At 28.0% G+C, this 20,922-nt stretch overlaps 1 protein-coding gene across 2 annotated transcripts in view; it reads right to left on the reverse strand.

The window, feature by feature from the left end:
* Positions 1-14,121: 14,121 nt before the first annotated feature.
* The window catches only part of LOC100211953 (intraflagellar transport protein 70A), a 54,737-nt gene continuing 47,936 nt past the window's right edge, over positions 14,122-20,922 (reverse strand). The window contains exons 25-28 of one of the 2 annotated variants that reach the window (XM_065804019.1): positions 16,269-16,347; positions 16,088-16,147; positions 15,921-15,990; positions 14,122-14,519 (exon numbers count right to left, since the gene is read on the reverse strand). In XM_065804019.1, the coding sequence (XP_065660091.1) occupies positions 14,395-14,519; positions 15,921-15,990; positions 16,088-16,147; positions 16,269-16,347 (334 nt within the window). In that variant the 3' untranslated portion in view covers positions 14,122-14,394. The remainder of the gene's footprint in view (positions 14,520-15,920; positions 15,991-16,087; positions 16,148-16,268; positions 16,348-20,922) is intronic. The other variant, XM_065804020.1, reaches the window with a different exon arrangement.

The raw sequence follows: 20,922 nt of genomic DNA on the forward strand, positions 1-20,922 counted from the left end.
GCAACAATAAAAACAACAATTGAGCCAGTTTTAACATGTCCTATCAAATTTAAAAAGTTTAAATTTTTATATAACCCTACTTATCTACTGAAAAGTCGATGAATAGGATTAGATGAAAAGTAGTTCTTAGGTTTTATATTTAAGAATAGAAAAAACAAGTTTAAACTTTATATATGTTTAATTTCAAGAAAAAAGAATCTGTAAATTTTATATTTTTATGCTTATTTTGCAATCTTTTATTTCTTTTTAATGATGTTTAAATTTTTATTATATTTCTGTATTTTACTTTTTATGACAGAATGTTTTTTTTTTTTAAACGTTATAGAAAACTTTAAAAAAATAAAAAAAGGTTAAGTTAAAAAGACTTGCTGCTAATGTATTTTTTTTTATTATTTAATCAATTCAAAATTGAAAAAGTAAATTCAAAATCTAAATTTAAACTTAAAAGCTGAGTAAATTAAAGGGTTCACTGCAGCCTGTAATCTATATGCGATTGAAGTTACCACTTGAAACCATAATAATGCTTTATTGTGTGTGTCAATTTTGTTAACATCGTAGATAAGAAAAAAAAATTTGTTTGGGAGAACCAAAAATCCAAATATTAATAAAATTTTAACTAACATCAGAAATACTTTTTTGTACTTTATGTATCTACGTTTTTTAGGTGCATTATCTAAAATATCTTGTTTCAAGCAAGCTTTTCTCAATTTCAAAATAATGACTGCATGCAGAATTATTATTAAAAATAGCGGCAAAAAGTAGTAAAACACAAAGAGGAAACACGAATAATAAACAGAGGTAATGGTCCACTTTTCCGAACATTCTTTGAAATGACCAAGCTGCGTGGCTAAAAATATAGGAATGACTGAGATTATGCCAAGAACTAGATTCAAACATTTCAACAAAAGAAGATTTAATTTGTGCTTAGTTTTTCCAAAAACATGTACAATGCCAGTATACCTTTCAATTGAAATGATAAAAACAAGCCCCAATGTTATGTTTTCTATTGCAACTATAAAGGATCTAAGAAATTTACATAAGAATAAGCCATAATACCATTGGCATGTCCAAATTTCCGGCACCGAAATTAAAATCAGAACAATAGCAAGCACTAAATCTGAAGTTGCTAAGTATGTCAATAAATAATGAAAACTTACTTTACTTGAAACAATCATTGCTTGCCGAATTATGCTGATCATTTCCTACTATAGCAACAATTACTATTGACAACAATATACTGCTTATTCCTATGATAGTGTGGTAAGGAGTAAAACACATATATGTTTTTTTGCTCGAATCGTTGTAAAAGTTGCATATTTCTTTCAAAACCGGATTGAAGCATATACAATTTTCTTTAAGTACCTCAAATATAATGCAAATCTCAGAAATATTAAGACTAATTTTACTTTTATTGCCTTCATCTTTGTTAAATGTATTGAATAAAAACGTTGTTGAAAGGTTTCCGTTTGTGTACATATTCGTTGATGCGACGTAAATAATTATTATTGTTGAGATATATTACTGAGATTTAAATAATTGTTGAGATATATAAATCATTATTATTGCTGAGATATATTACTGAGATTTAAATAATTGTTGAGATATATAAATAATTATTATTGCTGAGATATATTACTGAGATGGTGTTACTTTTAGTACATTAAAAGTGTAAAACATTTTGTAACAAAATAAAAATTGAAAAACGCTTTTTAAAAGATTTTGTACGTTTTAAAAACTACACTTTTTAATTCAAAGTACTTACTTTTGAATAAAAATGTTATTTTATTGCAAAACCATTTCATTTAATATTTATAAAATTTACTATTTCCTGATATTTTAAACAAATAATTTTTATTAATATTCAAATTTTCACATTATCTGTTGTACTTCTAAAAGTTCTTCAATTTTATAATCGTCTTCAATGAAGGCGATTATAAAATTGATTGCATTATTTGTTTGTTTTGAACAGCTTTATTTTTTAAAGTATTTTAACTTAACTTTTTTTCGTCGTCTTTTTATGTAGTCGTAGTTTTTCAAAAAAAATACACTTGATTAATATTTATTTATATATTGTATATTATTTGAGTATTTATATATTGTATATAATTTGAATATTTTCCTAATACACTTTTTAAATACCCTTTTTAACGCCCCAAAACTAAAGCAATAGGAAGCGCCAAATAATCAAGAAAATTTCAAAAATACTACTATAATATAGTCGTCATAGAGATATTTTTATGTCTCACATTTTTTCACATTTAATAACATAAAATTTCCATGATAATTTCAGCTGCTGATATAATCACGGAAATGGCCTTAAACTCAAAGAATTTCCTGAAGTACTTATTTTTAAGTGTTTAACTTATAAGTATTTAATTTTTAGCTAATATATTAGCTAAAAGTTAAATACTTGAAAATTATTTTCATTTATTAAATGCTTTAAAGCAAAAACGGTCTGCCGTCATATCGGAAAATCATTTTTGCCCTTAACTACGACGTTTTAACTGCGACGTTTTAACTGTGACGTTTTAACTGCGACGTTTTAACTGCGACGTTTTAACTGCGACGTTTTAACTGCGACGTTTTAAGGTTTAAACTAAGATAACTTTTAAATGTTTGCTCTTTTACTTAAAGGCTTTTCTGGTTATTTTATTGGGTTAGAAATCCAATGAGTTCATTAATAGGTTGAGCAATAATTATCAACGTAAATTACCAGATAATTCTGATGGTCAGGTATTACTGATGGTCAGATATTGCTGATGGTCAAATATTTCTGATGGTCAGATATTTCTGATGGTCAGATATTTCCGACAGTCAGACATTTCTGACCATTGTACATAACTATTGCTCGATGAACAACACTAAAGATGGCGATATTTAAAGATGGTGCATTTTATTTTCTTAGGATTTTCTATAACTTTGAATCAAATGTTACAAACTTTTGTCAAAAATAATGCTTACTACCAATATTTTTACTCATTTACAAAATTTTTATATTCCTCAATGTATTTCACCTTTATTCGCTTTATTATTGTTGAAACTTTATCTTCTGAATATTTGTTTTTCAAATGATCAAAATTTATAATTTTTTATTTTCTCTAGTGTAAATTTAATGTAGATTACTATCATCATATTGATTTTTAAATGTTTAATATAACTAATATTTTATTTACAAGGTTTTAAAAAAGAAGTGTTATTGAAAACGACAATAAATAGTCCAAAAAAACTTAGTACAAAATTGTCATAAAGATTTGAGATATTAAGTTAGATTTTAAGGAATTTAATTTTTTCATTAAACCCACAAGAAGTGTATATTTCAAAAAAATTTAAGATGGTGACTCGGGAAATTGTCAAAAATTTTGCTCATCTTATACGGAATGACCTACTTGACTCGTCATTTTATATTTTTGATATTCACTTAAGAGGGTGACTAAGTATGTTTTGATTTGCATCGAAACTTCTTGTTATTTTGGGTTTTGCAATTTTATCAACCTAATAAATATTGGAAAATTTTCTTATTGTCAAACTTTTTAAAACACATTTAGAAAGAAACTACTTTTCTAATTTTTATGTTTTTTGTTTTTTGAAGCCATATTTTCACAATCTGTTGACTTAAAACATTTCTTTTATCATTATTCAATTTTTTTCTTTTTTAAAAAAAATAAAGTTTTTACTTATACGAGTTCTATGCCTCTTGTTTTCCTTAACTAGTATCGTAAAATAGTAACATTAAGCGTTTTTAAGATATTTTGATACCCTACGTAATTAAATCGACCTAATTTCAAAAAATTCCCTTTCTACCTGCCCTATTTTATATAACCTAGTTTTAAAATAAGATTTATTCTCTACCTGCCCTATTGTATATAACCTAATTTCAAAAAAGTTCCCTTCTACCTGCCCTTTTTTTATATGACCTAATTTCAAAATAATGGAACCAACCATTATACCATTCAACAAAAACAAGCATATTCCTAAAGCAGATACAAAAGATAAAAAAAAAATATTCATGTGTTTTGAAACACTTTTTGCAGATCTTTAATTATTTATATTATTATTACTACTACTATTATTATTATTATTATTATTATTATTATTATTATTATTATTATTATTATTATTATTAAGTTACACGGACAATACATGAACCGTAAGTTTATCATTAACTAGCAAAGCTAGTTCGTATAGCAGCATTTAAGCAACCACGGAAAATGATGTACTATTGTAACTATTTTAGATGCCGGTCTAAATTAGTTTTAAACTTTTTTACTGAAGTAGTATTTACGACATTATCTAGCAAGGCATTCCATGCGTTTGCTACACGGTTGTTAAAAAAATTATATCGGACCTAACAGTTTTTGTCTATTTCACAATGGTACCGGTTGCGATGCCCATAGCTGGGATTAATACATCAGTTAACTAACTCAATATTATTCTCTGATTTAAATTTTTGAATAAGATCCAATCGTTTTCTTCGTTCGCATAGAGAATTGAGACCAAGTTTGATACACTTTGATTGATAGTCAAAAGGCTTCATTTCTTGCGGTACTTTTGTAACACGCCGTTGAATGCTTTTCTATTATGGAAACGTCCTTTTCTAAATAAGGACACCAAGTGGTAATCGAAAATTCTAGAAGTGGACGTATATAAGCTGTATATAGCTTTTTTCAGAGTTTTGCATCTCTACTTATGAAGCAATGTTTTAGAATACCAGTCATTTTGTTAGCCTTGGCTGCAGCAATAGAAGTTTGGTAATTTTGCTTTAGGTCATTGGAAATTAAAACACCAAGGTCTCTTTATGATTTATGATTATGATTCAAGTTGAACTCTTTTGAGACTGTTGTTTGAGCTTCGGTCACCAATAAAGTATAGTTGTGGAACGGATTTGGATTGGTTGAAATGTATTATTTTACATTTCCTAATATTTATTTCATGAGCCATTCCTGAACCCAATTAACAATATTGTCAATGTCAGTTTGCGACAAAGTTTTTATTCTTCAGTATTGACCACACTAAGGATTTTTGTGTCGTCTGCATACATTTTGCATATATTTTTGTTACTAATTTGTTCTGGTAAATCATAAATGAAGATAGTAAAAAACGTTGGACCAAGAACTGAGCCTTGAGGAACGCCACTAGTAACTTTTTCTCATTCCGATGTTACATTACCAAGTTGGACACGTTGAGTACGGTTTTAAAGAAATGGTTTAATCCAGTTTAAAATTTTACCTTCAATTCCATAGGATTTCAGCTTTTGTAGCTGTCTAGTGTGAGAAACTTTGTCAAACGCCTTAGCAAAATCTAGACAGACAACGTCAACAAGAAGCTCACGTGACATATTGTTGGTCAGAAAATCCATAGTCTCAAGTAAATTAGTAACACAAGATTTTTTGTCTATGAAACCATGCTGAAAACTCGATATAAGATTTTGAGACAGTAGATGCTGCATTATCTTATTTTTAACAAATTTTTCCATTAGAATTGCATGGCACAGAAGTAATGGAAATGGGTATGTAATTGTTTGGATCCATTTTAGAACCTCCTTTGAACAAAGGAGTCACATTTGCTACCATGCCTTTAATAACATGCCTTGTTCAATTGATTTTTGGTAGATCATGGCTAGTGGAGTTGCTATTGTGTTAGAGCATACCTTGAGTACGTAAGGACTTACCTGATCTTTACCCATAGATTTATAACCATCACGAGTTGGTTTCTTTACCAGATTAAAAGTTTGTTTGTACTCGTTAACCAGAGGAATAATTTTCCATTTGCTATTGATGCCGAGAAACCAGAGCTTTCTCTTGTGTTTGATTAAGAATGACAGTTCACGGGTTATCCAAGGTAATTTGCGTTTTTTTTTTTTTAAAGTAATGAAAGGGATGAAATTTTGGCAGCATTTCTTGTAGATATTACAAAACAGTTGGTAGCATTCATCTGCGTCTAAATTTTCAAAAAGTTTTTCCCATTCCAAATTGGAAAGATAATTATTAAATGCATTGTAATCCCTTTTATTGTATGCAAATTTCGAACATCAGAAGAAGTTATTGCTGATAGTAACATTAAATTACTGATACTGCAAGGACAAAGTGCAGTGACCTTGTGATTTATTTCCTAGAGGTGGACCAAAGATGATCTCATTGATTCGATCAAAGGACTCGCTGATTATTAGGTAAAGTGTATTTTTTGAAGAACCATTGGATTGCATAAAAGTTGGTTTGGTTACATGTTAATAGAGGTGGAGTTCAAAAATTATATTAGCAAATTTGGCGTCCAAACTGGTTTCACCACATGTTGTATTTAACCAACCTTTGTTCCACTTGATGTTTGCAAATTTGAAATCCCCATTAATATTAAGGCCTTGAAAATTTTTGTTTCTAATAAGAGATTTTAAATACGAAATGGATCTAGCAATTTCGCTGAAGGCTGATACGCTACTAGTTGGTGGGCGATAAATGCATCCTATAAGAAGAGATTCTTTATTTAATATAAGTTCAAGCCAGATTTGTTCTGAATGTTTAATTCCTTTATGCAATTTATATTTTGTGCATTCATTTATGCTATTATTACTTTTTACATATATTGCACCACCATTATGAGTTGATCAATCTTTTCTATAAGTATTGTAAGTAGGAAAAAAAGATCCTGAAAATTCATTAAACCATGTTTCCGTAGTAAAAATGACATCATATACAAAATTAGTAGCAGCTACAAAAAGCTCTTGGAGTTTTTGGTGTTTCAATGATGTAGCATTGGTGTAAAAACAGTTTAGATAACTAGCAGGTAATAAGTTTTTTTTAATTTTTGGGTGCGTAGCTGATTGTTTATATTGTTTGTGGTTGATATGGATGCTTGCAAGAATTCAACCATTTTAACTTTTCTTGCATCTGCAGCTGTTTTTTCTTCCACGAAGGGATGCTTATCGATTCCAACAATTGAGATTGTTTTGGTGACATCGATACAGCGAACAGTATCTCCGCGGACAACATATTGAAAGGGCTGATCCAGTTTTAGATTGGATTGGAGCTGCTCATTCAAAAATTTTTTTCAGCATATAGCTTATTGAAGTTTGCTTGCTCTGATGGTGCACGATTCAGTCGGATAAAGATTTCTTTATATTTTGTGTTACATAAGTTTTTTGCTAAGGAGATTACCTTATTACGAGCATCTATAAAGTCAAATTCAACTATAATAGGGGCAGGAAGGTTATTTTTCTTAAAATGTGCTAATGTACGGCTTGAATTAGTCAGACGATTAATAGATTTTATACTTACAGGTAGATTGATTGCTTAGAGTATATCACTAACTGTACTTGTGTCTTTATTTAAACATTCTTCAGGTTAACTTTTTTAAGCCGTGTGTTTTGATATTAAGTGATGTAAAAGGTCTCTTAATGAAGCAAAATTTTCATATCTTACTAAATATGATACGATTGACAATTATTCAGTCTTGATAGTTTTATTTTTTAATGTAGTCTTGATATGGTGATTTATTCAGAAAGCACGTAGAAAAAAAAAGAGTTATTAAGAATCGCTAATGGCATACTTAAATTAGAGCTTATATTTCGTAAAAACTACAAAACAGAAAAAAATTGATAAAGAAGAAAAAAGAAAGGGAAGTAAGCTTGGGGAGAAAAAAGTTAGGGAAAATATATATAGACACATAAATTTATCAAATAAACATGCCGTCTTTTCTAATGTATAAAAAAGTTATGGATTTTACGGTAATGTATAAAAAAGGTTATTGGTTTATAAAACCGGAAAACATAGTAATATTTCGCTTTCGTAATTTTACAAATATTTAAAGAAATAATTTCAATACTTTGATGAAGGTTAAACTAACATTTGAGTTGTATAACTTAGTTAGAAACTTGAATTGATATGCCTTATTTTATTTTGTTATATTGAAAATTATTTTTTTAAACATCTTTTATTAGTTTAAAAAAATCAAAATGATTATTTCAGTTAAAAAAAATTTTGGGCTTCCCTTTTACATGCACCCTGAGTAAAAGTTTTATTAAGTTTTATTGTTTAATTATCATTAGGAGGCTATATTAGTTAGTAACAACAAGTATATTAAAATATATATATATAAGTAATATATAATAAATATCATAAATATAATAAGTAAATATAAGATATATTAAAATACATCAATGGACATCCCCAGTTCTATTGGACTAGACTTACAACCTGTATAGACACGTGTTTATCAGAATTCAGGCGTAAGCCAAAACACGCGTATATTACGGCCAATTTACTCAAGTTTAACAGATATTTTAAAGTCAAGATTTTAAAGATTTTAAAGATTTTAAAGATTTTAAAGTCAAATTTAAATGTTGCATCCATCAGTGGTTTTACATTCCTTAAAGGAATTTATTCTAATATAATACTACGTTTTCGTAACTATGAAATAATTTATCTGTTGTTTATGGTAAATAGTAATTGTTAATTTCACGGAATGGAAACCATTCTTGGCACGTGGCCCAGGCGGCGCAACTCAGAAAAAAAGTTACGCTTAGTTTCTGCTACGTGCTTAAAACCTTCTAAAACAAAAAGAATAACACGTATCATAAATGGCTTTTATTCCGTGAAATTAAATGCTACTTACTGACTTTAAAACTTCAAAATATACACGTGTTTTTGGTTTACGCCTGGATAGTGACAAACACGTGTCTATACCGATTTTTAATTCGAAAAAAAACTAAATGTGCCGGTTAGGGTTGTTCTTTTTGTTTTAGGAGGTTTTAAACACGCAACAGAAACCAAACGTAACATTTTTCTGAATTGTGCCGGCTGAGTTTGTTTTCAAAGAGCTATACTTCTTTAGGTATGAAAGAGTTTTAAATAATTTTTCTGCCCTTTTCTAGAAAACCATTACGTTTTCTTAATACTGAAAGTTACAATATAAACGCAAAGGAAAAATAAAAGTTATTACTGATTTTTTTTGGTATATTATGAATTGTGAAATCGTGACATAGATACTATACAAAAGATTTTTAGTCCTGTGGTTTTCTGTGTCAAAGAATGCTTTTTGATATCAATAGAACATTTAATGGTGAAACCTCTGTTAATCCTTCTTCTAGTGAAGTTAATAATAAATTATGATTTCTTGGTGCACTGTTTAAACAAGACATGTTTTTGATATAACTTTAACTACATGATTGCTCAAGTAATGATGATATTTTTTATACTTTGAATCTTATTTAAGCATTAAAAGATGTTGTCGCTTTACTCAGAAATATTGTTAACAAACATCTACATATTCTTTAAAGAAGCCTAAAAATTGCATTTCAAATGGTTAAAACTGTTTCTTTGCTAGACCATAGATGAGTACTAAGTTTAAATGTTCGATAATACAACTTTAAAGTTGCACAATGTTTTTGGAACTTAAAGACATGTGTTATAAAACACTTGTCTTTAAGTTCCTTTGTTCTAATCTATAGTTTCTTCAAAAAGCAACAGCAGAAAATCAGTGTTCTTGTTATATTTGTTGGAGAAACCAACTTTAAGCGTCTTTTATTTAGACAAAGACTTTATTAGGTTTATTTATTATTGCCAAACCAAAGGCTTTATTATGTGAGCTTGTCCAATGAGAGATATGATTGAATTTGACTTCACTTGCTGAATTTTAAAAATGAACTCCAATCTAATAATAGAGAAGCACTACAAGCAACAAACCTTTTCTTTACTAAGGCGCCTAAAAGATTATAAGAGAATGCTAAGAAGAAGTTGCAAACAAAATGGTTGATAAAGCCTAAATGGTTTAGTATAGCTTTACACACCGAGTTATCAATAGAAATTAACAAGTTTGTTTTTTGTGTTTTAAATAAAATTAAAATGTAATAAAAATATAAATTCAGATAATATCTTAGCTACCTTTTGTTAAACAGCTGTTTTCATAGTCTATTTTGTCTACAGAAATCTTGTGTTCAAAAATTTATAACCAGTATACATTATACATTACATCAACGTGTTTTCAAAAAAAAGTTTTAATTTACAAATATCATTTTTTCAGCTTTGGTGACAATTTTAGCTATGTTATAAGTAATTTAAAGGATTATTGAACCATTTTTATAGAATACACTCAATCCTGTGTAAGCTAAAAAAAAATTGCATTAGTTAAAATGTTTGAAAACTTTCCTATTTTACCATCACATCAGAACTAATTGGAGTTGGCTTCATAAGTTTATTTATATGATGGAGAGACATATGTTTTAATGTTTTTTAATTTAACAAATTTGTAAAAAGAAAAAAAAGATTTCTTAAGGTGGTTCACCAAAAAAAAAGTAAATAAAAAAATCTTATTTAAGGTACTTTTATACAATTACGCAACTTTTTTCTTAAAAAACATTAATTAAAAATATAGTTAACATAAATTACAAATACAGGTCGAATGAAGACAAAATGTAATTTTTTTTTTTTAGTTCTAACAAAAAAGTTGGTTTTGGTCCCAAAAAGAGGCTAAACTGTTTACACGATTATTTACCATAGGGTGGTTACCACTGGGTGACTGTTACAATTTAAAACTTGCATATTTATTTTATAACAATGTAAATTACAATTTGTGCCACTTTCACGTCCAAACTATCAAAACTTCCAAAAATATAGTCAGTTTCATAAATACTTTTCTGCCACAATAAGTATATTTTGGTCAGCATGTCCAAATAATTCCATTTAAACTCTCATTCATATTTTGCGTTTGATCATGGAGGCATTATTTTAGCGAGAGTCTTGAACTAATTCCTGAAAAAAAAAAGTTCAGTTATGCTAAGCGGATAAGGAATATTTGAAAACAAGTTGGGAATAAATTGCACTAAAAATGACTTACATTAGAGGTGTTATAATTGCATGGTTGCTAAGCGCATTGCTAAGAGTAAAAGTCTATTCCAACATTAAGATAAATTAAAATAACTTCAATTTTTTTTTTTTCTTCAAATTTCGATGGCAAGTTAAAATCCTGTAATAAACTTTGATCTTAAAGCAACAATTTTAAGATAATAAAAAAAAATCAAAGTTTTAAGATTTTTAATTGTGCTGAAGAAACCTCAAAAGAAAATTTTATTTTAGTTTTTTGGAAAAAGTTTCACTGTATTTTTTGTAATATTCAAGTTTTTAGTTAGATGCATAAATCTAATAAGTCTTTAGCAACACTTTTAGTTACCAATCAAGTTTTTCCAATTATAATGGGAATAATAACGAACTTTAAACTCTTAAAGATATTTTTTAACAACTCTTTCTGTTGTGCAGAATGTAGCTCAAATGATGTTAGTTTGGTTGACTACCTTTCTACCTAAAATGGAATACCCAGCTAACACACCTACGTTGGGCCAACGTATGTAAAACCATCGCGAACGTCGGCTGTTTTTTCCAATGCAAAACCAACGTTGATCCAATGTCATTTGTTTAATGATGAAATTAAAAGTAACAAAGGGTGGCACATTCACATTAGTCCAACGTATGTAAAAACATCGCAAAAAGTTGATTGTTTTTACAATCTAAACTCAACGTTGAACCAATGTTATTAACCCGTCGTTGATTCAATGTGTATAAATTTAGCGTTAATTTAATGTATACAGATTAAATTGTAAATACAAACATTGAATCAACGTAAAACATTACGCAATGCCAACTTAAAATACAACGTTGAACCAATGTTGTTTTTTGGTTGTTGGCAGCGTTGCATTTATAACCAAAATGATATAAAAACAACGTTGGCGGTCGATGTTGGGCTAACGCAACGCACAACATTGTTCTAACGTTTTATCAACGTCAACTCGGCCTAAAATTCATCAGTTTACTTTAAAAATTTAGGAAATGTTCCTAATAATATTCTCTAGAGGATAAGTAAAGCATTTTAAGTTGTTGCACATTTAAATCACTATTTTACTAAAATGGAAAAAAGATCAACTTTTAACAAAATGTTCACAAAAATTATTCAAAAACTAGTTTTAGCTTCATTAATTTTGAATTAATGCGCGCTGCTCTGTGATAAGACCGTAAGGACTTCTGGGAGCACCTAAAATAACTACCAAAAAAAAAAAAAAAAAATTAAATCTTTTTTCGCTCATTCTCTAATACAGTATTTTGGAGAATTTTTGGTAAATTTTATTCAAAATGAACGAGGTTTTCTTAAGTTATTAGGTTTTAGGTTTGCTAGAATTTTTCATTAAAATGCACTATTTTTTGCTGATTTTGCTAAAAAAATTGAACAAAGTTTTAATCTTTTTTTTTAGGTATTGGATCTAAATAATAGTTTGTTTGCAAATAAAATCAATAAAGTGTTCACGAGACTCATAGTGTAAATAATAATTAAATGTAAATAATACTATTGCAATATAAACGTCTCTTATATTGCAATAGTATTATTGCAATATAAGAGATCTTTATATAGCAAAAATATTGTTGCTTCATATATTGACCTTAGAGATTACCTAAGCTAATGAGGCAATTAACCAGTTTTGTAAATAGATAATTAAAAATGTTTAAAAATGCCTATATTATCTCTCTGGGGAAATATTATATGGTATTTATAATCATGTAAAAAATATAGAAAGGTAGCGTTTTAGTATAATATCGGTTGGCGTTAAATCGAAATATATAATGCTAAAAAAATTCACGTATTATTATTGAGTTTAAATACTTACTTTTTCACGAATAATAAAGTTTGTTTTCTAAAAAATTCATAAAGTTTGTTTTCTAAAAAAAAAATTATTTTTGGTGATGAACCATTATCAGCAAAACAAATACTAATCTATTTTATATTTCTTAAAAAAGAGGTAATCCATAAAATAAAAGTGACCTTTGCTAAGCTTTACAAAGAACACTTTTATGATTAAATTTATTTTTATTGATAAATTTTAAATTTCACATTATAATCTCTTAGAGTTCAAATATTATGACCTTATAAAGTTTGAGACTCCTCAATTTGAGGGAATTGCCAATTTTTTGGTGTTTTAGCTAACTTCATCTTTAAAACACCAACAAATTTTGGATTTGGATTTTGGACCACAATCAATTAAAGGAAAACTTTCACTTATTCACTCTTGTTTATGAGTTTATTATCAAAATGCTTTACACCAATTACATATGAGGTTGGTTGCAAGTTTTTCTTTGCGCGAATTCTATCTGCTTTTATTATCTTTGTTTGTTAGAAAAGAAAATATAATAATAAATAAATAATAATAAAATATAGGAATTGATTAACTTTCTAAATAATTCAGCATCCAATAACACAACATTTGTTAACCGTTCCGCACAAGCAGCTTTGTAAACGTTTAAATGGCCTACTATTTTTTTGGAGAAAATGCAGAATCTAAGGCCGTGTATTTTAAGTAGGCTACGATTTAACTTGCATCTCAAAAAATACAAATGCCCCAACATTAAAATATCTTTATAAACCTTGGTTCATTATATAATGAATAATAATATATTTATAACTTCTTTTAATCGCGATCTTAAAAATCTTTGTTTTGAAATTTTGGATCGTTTGTTAAAAATTTTTACTGCTCCATCATTTTTTTAAAACATATCCATAGACGACGTAGTAGAACTTTATCTTTTAACCATACCGAGCTGGTCTGGAAATTGGAACAAAAACCCCTCTAGATTCCGTTATTGTAACCTTAAAAAAACAATTGTTTTTTTGTAAAATATTACGGTACTTATATGCTAATCTCACATATAATCTCAAACTCACATAATGTTGGTGGAGTAAGTAGAATTATTAAATTTCAAAATTGAAAACCGTCGATTTTAGATTACATTTTTTCAGTTTGTATAAATAAAAATGAATACCATTAAAAAAATCCAGTTGATTAGAAAGATTTTCAAATTACTAAAATGCATTGATCAAGTAGATTTGAAGCAATTTTATAAATTTTTAAAATATCTACTAAAGTTTATTGAAATCATTTTACCAGTAAATTGCTAACCTTTTATCGATTTACCGTAAATTATCGGTAAAATCTTATGGTGCAATAAACAAATATACATGTATTAATAATTATCTTTGCAAAACATCAAAAAACGACATGTACCATGATCTGGTTTGCAACATCATTATAACTAAATCATTAGAATATTTATATGTGAAAAATTTTTTTAAATTTTTATTAAACATTAGAAATTTATATATTACATAAATTATTTCAATTATTTTATTTACAAGAATATATTTACAAATAAAATTTATCAGTTTTAAGTAATATACATGTCGTAATTACAAATCAACCATATTGGCAGATTTTTATTTTACGTAACACGAAACAATTAACAATGTAAAATAGCAATCATTCGTTTATAAAAGTCGACTGCAACATACAATATAATTTGCCATAGTGCAGTCGAATCACTAAACACTAATAAATACAAAAACAAAGTGCAAAAGTTGAACTTTGGTTTATACAAGTTGTAAAAAGAGATGTTTAAGTAATCTTGATTCATATGTTACTGTATTTTTCCCTAACTGCTTCGGTTCTTGTTCAAGAGGTTGCTCAATATGGGTGGGTACATCACGTCCGTACACTAAAGTAAAAGTTATAAGTATTTTTAACATTGCAATTAGCATAAAACAAATATATATGTAAGAGTTTTTTGTTATTTAGTTTATTAATGTTGAAAGTTAAATAAAAAATATTTTTAAAGAAAAAAAAGAGCGTTTAAAAAAAAGTTAACTTTTATTAAAAAAAAATTAATATTTGAGAAATATAATTCGAGTAGAAAAAAGTTATATGGTAACTTGACCAATATTGGTTAAGATATACGATATTGCGCCAATATATACGATAATCGCATTATTGGTCTAATATTGTTAGTATTCTACACTTGTTTTTTAACTGCATCACGCTAGTAAGCAAGCTCTGATCAAAATTAAAAATGAATTTAATTTGATATTAGCATAGTTTTTAATTTTTGTTTAGATTTTGTTTAGATCTAAAAACTTTGTAATTTAAATCGTCGAAACATACGTAACAAATGACAATAACAATGAAACATGTTGTTTAAATAGTGACAATGAAGCATGTTATTTAAATAGTGACAATGAAGCATGTTATTTAAATAGTGATAATGAAGCATGTTGCTTAAATAGTGACAATGAAGTATGTTATTTAAATGGTGACAATAAAGCATTAGTGTGTAGTTTTTACATACCATGAAAACATAAAAACATTTCTTTTTTTCTATGTAAATTTATTTTATAAAATTTAACAAAATATAAATTTACCTATATATGTAAATTTTTTTTTGTTAGATTGTTTCTTTGATTTAATCATTTTATTACCTTTTTGAAAAATAGGTGTAGTTTTTTTTTGTAATTTATATTTGAGTTTTTATTTATGAAATAAATTATAAAATATAGAAATCTCTATACATTATTTTTTTGACTCCAAAATTGATTGTTGTGCAATATGTGTGCACTTCCTCAGTGCAAGAGATGAATTAGGTACCTAAGGTGATTGAGGCGCCTAGGTTAAAGCGGTGACTAGTTTATTGGTCTGTGAAGCAACCATTCCTGTCAATATTGGAGTAGAGTGGTAAACAAACATGGCTATCTGTATTATAGCATATAGAAAACAATAAAACCTTCTTTACTTAAGTAGCTGCCCAACTTTTAAACATTAGTAAACTAGACTGAAAAATCAAATCCTAGCAACGAAAAATCAATCCTAGCAACGAAAAATCAATCCTAGCAACTTCATAAAACTATCACTTGGTAAGCAGAAGCAAAATATTTTGATTGAGATGAAATGAAAAAAAAATTTGATTGCATAACCCAACAATTGTGTGAGGATTTTTTATGGAAGAAAAAAAGTGGAACAAAAAATTATGGAACAAAAAATATTTTTTGTTATTTTTTGTTATTATTTTATTATTATTAATTTAAACATGTTTTAAGAAATCTACATAAAACAGAATGATACTCACTTTCACAATGCTCAAGAAATTGCAATATATCTTGCTTTATTGTGTCACGCAACATAATCATTTGCTTTGCCTATATAAAATTGTCAAACGAAATGATCATTAATTGTATTTAACAAGGCACTCAAAAAAAAAAAAAAAAAAAATTATTATAGAGTGGTTACACTTACCATATTCTCAATAAGCGATAAAAAACATCGTTTAGCATAAAACCATGTGTCAGTACCAAGCTAGTTATTAAAAATGTATGAGAGAAAAATATAAAAAGTTATACAATAACTTTAAAATGAAAAAAATTAGTTAATTTAACTTTTATGGCACCTGTAATAAAAACATTCTTAAGCATCTTACCTTTTTGTTGTATGGCTCTAAGCTTTTTATTATTCTTGAAACACCAAACTCGTAGTTTCCTTTAGAACAGTAAAGTGTGCTAAAAATAAAAATAAAGAAGTGAAAAATTTATGAGTAACAAAAATTATAAAAATAATTAAATGTTGCAACAATATTTAACAATTATAAACTTGCAAATAATAATTTGCAAATAATGAAAATAGTTAAATCCTATGTCATTGTTGAAATAAAATCAAAAATGAAAAAATTAAAACAAATAAAAAAATAAAAATAACTGAACTGTTACAAAAACCTAAAGCATGAAGCTAAAGTAAAGCATGTTTTAAAATGCACAAAATTTTTCAGTCATTCAATCCAAAATGTGAACGGAAAAAAAAAACAATGTTAATTTATTTCTAGAAATTAAACTTAGTAATGATTAAAATTTTAATAAGATAAAAACCACACTTTTAAACCACACTTTTAAACAATTGAAGTGAATCGAATTTTTTCTAAATAAATCTTCATAATGCAGAAGCTTATAAAACAATAGACACTTCAATTAAATAAGTTGTTTACATCAACAAAGAAATATTTAAAAAAGCAAACCAGTTTTTTTAAGAGAATGGATAACACTGATAGATACAACTAACTATATGCTGCTGTGTCTAAATCTGTCTCAGAGTTCAAAATCAGTCCAACAGAAGGAAGAAAATTGTTTGTGGGATGCAATTAAAAGTGATGACACATGATTTAGTAGTAGATGACCTTTAATGTCTACCAATTCTAGCTGCAAAACTGAAACAATAATTACAGAAATAGTTAAGGAGACCGTCAGGCAACAATCAACAGACAAGGCATCCACTACTACTACTACTACTGTTGCTGATAAATGTGCTGAAACCAGTTCTGAAAATGCAGTAGAAATAGTTAAGTCCAAAGCAAAAGCGCCAAAACAAAAAAATGGAACCTTGATGCATGTTTGACAGGTATCAACACACTTCACTACATGGCCTAAAATAGAGTGGAGAGGCTTATAGCACCACTTAGTCAAGAATTAACGGGCTAGGTGCAATCTCATGAGCACTTTGATTCACATTTTGATGCCTCTGGGAAAATAATGGACGCAGAATTAAAGAAGTTAAATTTTGAGAAGGCAGGAACAACCCTAGCAGAAATATGGTCAAAGTTAATGATTGACAATTAAGAAGTATTTGCTGAATATGTATATCTAGATGATACAGCAGTAACACCAGATCAACGTTGTGTGAAGTGGGTGGCAACACATGTAAGACAGAGCCAGTACTTCATGCAAATTGTGAAGTGTGACAAACGTGACTGTTGTCAACCATAGCGCAGTTCATGGAAAACTTATTTTGCACAACGCTTTCTTCCAGGGCCAGTGGTACTATCTCAATTAAATGAAGGGTTGTGCATTCTAGAAACAAGCATGGTATTTGCAATTACCAAGCCATATTTTGCTTCTCTGGCACAATGAGTAGCATTCACATCAGCCAGGTGCCACTGGAATCTTCATTTGACATGTACTGTCCATTAGTAACCAAAAATGAGTTTCAATAAAGATCTTTTCTAGAGTGCAGGATATATCATAAATAACAGGCATGATTGAGGCACTACCAACCTATTCATGCAGGTGCACATGTTATTGGTGAGGATGGGGGGTATCCAAATCTGGAGATTTTTGTGTACATACTATATGGATGGCCCTTATGCATTTAGTTAATTCAACTTTAGGTTTCTATTATTTAAAATTTATTTCTAACCCTGATAATTTTTTGCATCTTTTTATCATTGAAAGAAATTGATGCAAAATTTATCTGACACTTCATTATTCTCAGAATACTAAAATTTGAAATTTATTTAATCTGTAACAGTGTAAAAATAGTACCTGTTTTTTTTCCTAAAAACTCTGGAAATCACTAGCTCAACTAAATCTGGCATGCTGGTCCTCTCTGTAAATTCGCTTCATATGGTGTATATGGAAAAATTTATACAACTATTTTTCTAAACACAGTAATAAAGTTGTCCTTATTAAACAACAATCTATTTTATTTTCGTTTATACTTGAGGTACTTCAAAGTTCCATACTTGGTCCTGTGTTATTTCACATCTACTTTAATGATACTTTAGATTATCTTACCTCTTAGGTGGCAACTGATGACTTGGCAAAAAAGTTATCATGTTCACACTTATCATTTAAAATATCGATTTTGGCAAAGCAAGAGTTGGTTCTTCTAATGAGGCATTTTCTCTTCTAGACAACGATTAAAAATTTTAAATGTTATTGAATCTACTCAAGCTGCTAAGCTTATTGCCAAGTCTTATTGGTGTAAGATTGTATATCTTTCTTATTGGTGTAAGATTGGATATCTTTCTTATTGGTGTAAGATTGGATATCTTTCTTATTGGTGTAAGATTGGATATCTTTCTTAATGGTGTAAGATTGGATATCTTTCTTATTGATGTAAGATTGGATATCTTTCTTATTGGTGTAAGATTGGATATCTTTCTTATTGGTGTAAGATTGGATATCTTTCTTATTGGTGTAAGATTGGATATCTTTCTTATTGGTGTAAGATTGGGTATCTTTCTTATTGGTGTAAGATTAGATATCTTTCTTATTGGTGTAAGATTGGATATCTTTCTTATTGATGTAAGATTGGATATCTTTCTTATTGGTGTAAGATTGGATATCTTTCTTATTGATGTAAGATTGGATATCTTTCTTATTGATGTAAGATTGGATATCTTTCTTATTGGTGTAAGATTGGATATCTTTCTTATTGATGTAAGATTGGATATCTTTCTTATTGATGTAAGATTGGATATCTTTCTTATTGGTGTAAGATTGGATATCTTCTCATTGGTGGATATCTTACACCAATAAGAAGACAATTGTTCTATCAACCGAGAGCCAATCTCATGTGATTTCTTATTTAGCAAAGTTGCATCCTTTTAATGTAACTGTTCTTTCAAGTTCAAAAACTTTTATTTGTCTAATTTTCCACAAATATCAGTTGTTTTAGAATTCTTCTCTGAACGCTGATATATTATTCCAAATTCAAAATAAGTAATAATTGTGCTATCAACGCAAAATCTTTGAACGAATTCAAAAACATTTATGATGGACTACAGAAGAAAAAAATCTGAACGAATTAAAAGTTATCAAAGAAAACTTCAACTAAAACATGAAAAGGCTGTCAAAGTTTGGAATTCGCACTTGTTGGTGTTTCTATCAGCTACATCATTAAATAATAATGTAATATATAATAATGTAGTATAATAATAATTCTTTTTCTTTTGAACTATAATTTTTCATTATTCTATTACAGGATGATATGATAATGGAACCAGGATTTCAGACTGCAATGCAAAAAGAATTATGTGATGTTCAGATGTTACTGTTTAAAAGTAAGTTGTTTATACTCATCCATATTTACATGTACATTTATTCATTTCAAAAAATTATTTTATTAGTGATTTTAACTCAAACTATACTTGTTTCTAGATTAAGGATTCCAAAAAAAATGTGACATTTAAAAATTCTTTGAAAAACTAAATAATTACAAGATAAATTATGACAATACTTTACTTTAATAACAAATAGTCATGTCAAAACCAAATACCATCTTGATGGAACATTTGAAAAAGAAAACAAGGGCAAAACCAACAACAATTAATTATTATTCAACTGAAAATCAAAAATATGGCTCAAACAACCCATAGAAATTAAAGTTTGATTGAAACTTGAAAATGTTTGTTTACAAGCTTGTTTAATCTCTTAATGTTTTAGTAAATGAAGGAGATCAGGAATTTATGACAAATGAACAACAAATATACTGTCAAGTATACATCTCTATTTAGACAACAAAAATGTCCAATTTTATATGAAAAGGTAATGAAGGAAAAGATTTTTTTGAAGTAAACCCAATAAATTTTACATAAAATCTTTGGAAAAGTCGAAACAATGATTTGTACATCATTGAGTCATCATGAGTCTTACACTTACATCAATTTAGATTTTAATTTGGTAAGTTTGCTCATGCAAATCACATGCGCATGAATCACTGGGACACAGCAGTTATGGCAGTAAACCTGAACTTTTATCAAATTAAATTTTTTAAATTTAAGCTTAAGCAAAGCACTCATCATCCTTTAACATCAATGGAAACAACATTTTTTTAGCTGCTAAAGAAGATGCTGAAATTAATTCGGAATTGCGCCTAAATAATATAATCCAGCTAGCTATAATTAAAACAGTTTTAACTAAGAAGTTAAATGAACTTTAAAAAGCAATAATTGTATTAGCATCACACATGCACAAAACCAGCCTCTCCACAGCCAAGGTAATTTATGAAGTGAAGCAGTCTCTCCACAGCCAAGCTACATGATGGTTAGAAAAACTTTATTTATATAATAAATTTATTTAGCTCAGAAAGTTAAGTATATAACACGATGGAATTCTGAGTACATAGGTGTAAAGTCAGTGAGTACACATGTGTTTAAGCTCTTCTAATGATCAATGGAAAATGTTAGAATAGGTTCTTTATTGAAAAAAGTTCACAATATTTCAGTAGCTTTATCAGCTGACCATAAACCCATCATTTCAAGATATTATAAAATAAAAGTTTTTGCCTATAAGAATTTATGACAG

The sequence above is a fragment of the Hydra vulgaris genome, chromosome 08 (genome assembly GCF_038396675.1).
Source record: "Hydra vulgaris chromosome 08, alternate assembly HydraT2T_AEP".
Classification (NCBI taxonomy): Eukaryota; Metazoa; Cnidaria; class Hydrozoa; order Anthoathecata; family Hydridae; genus Hydra; species Hydra vulgaris.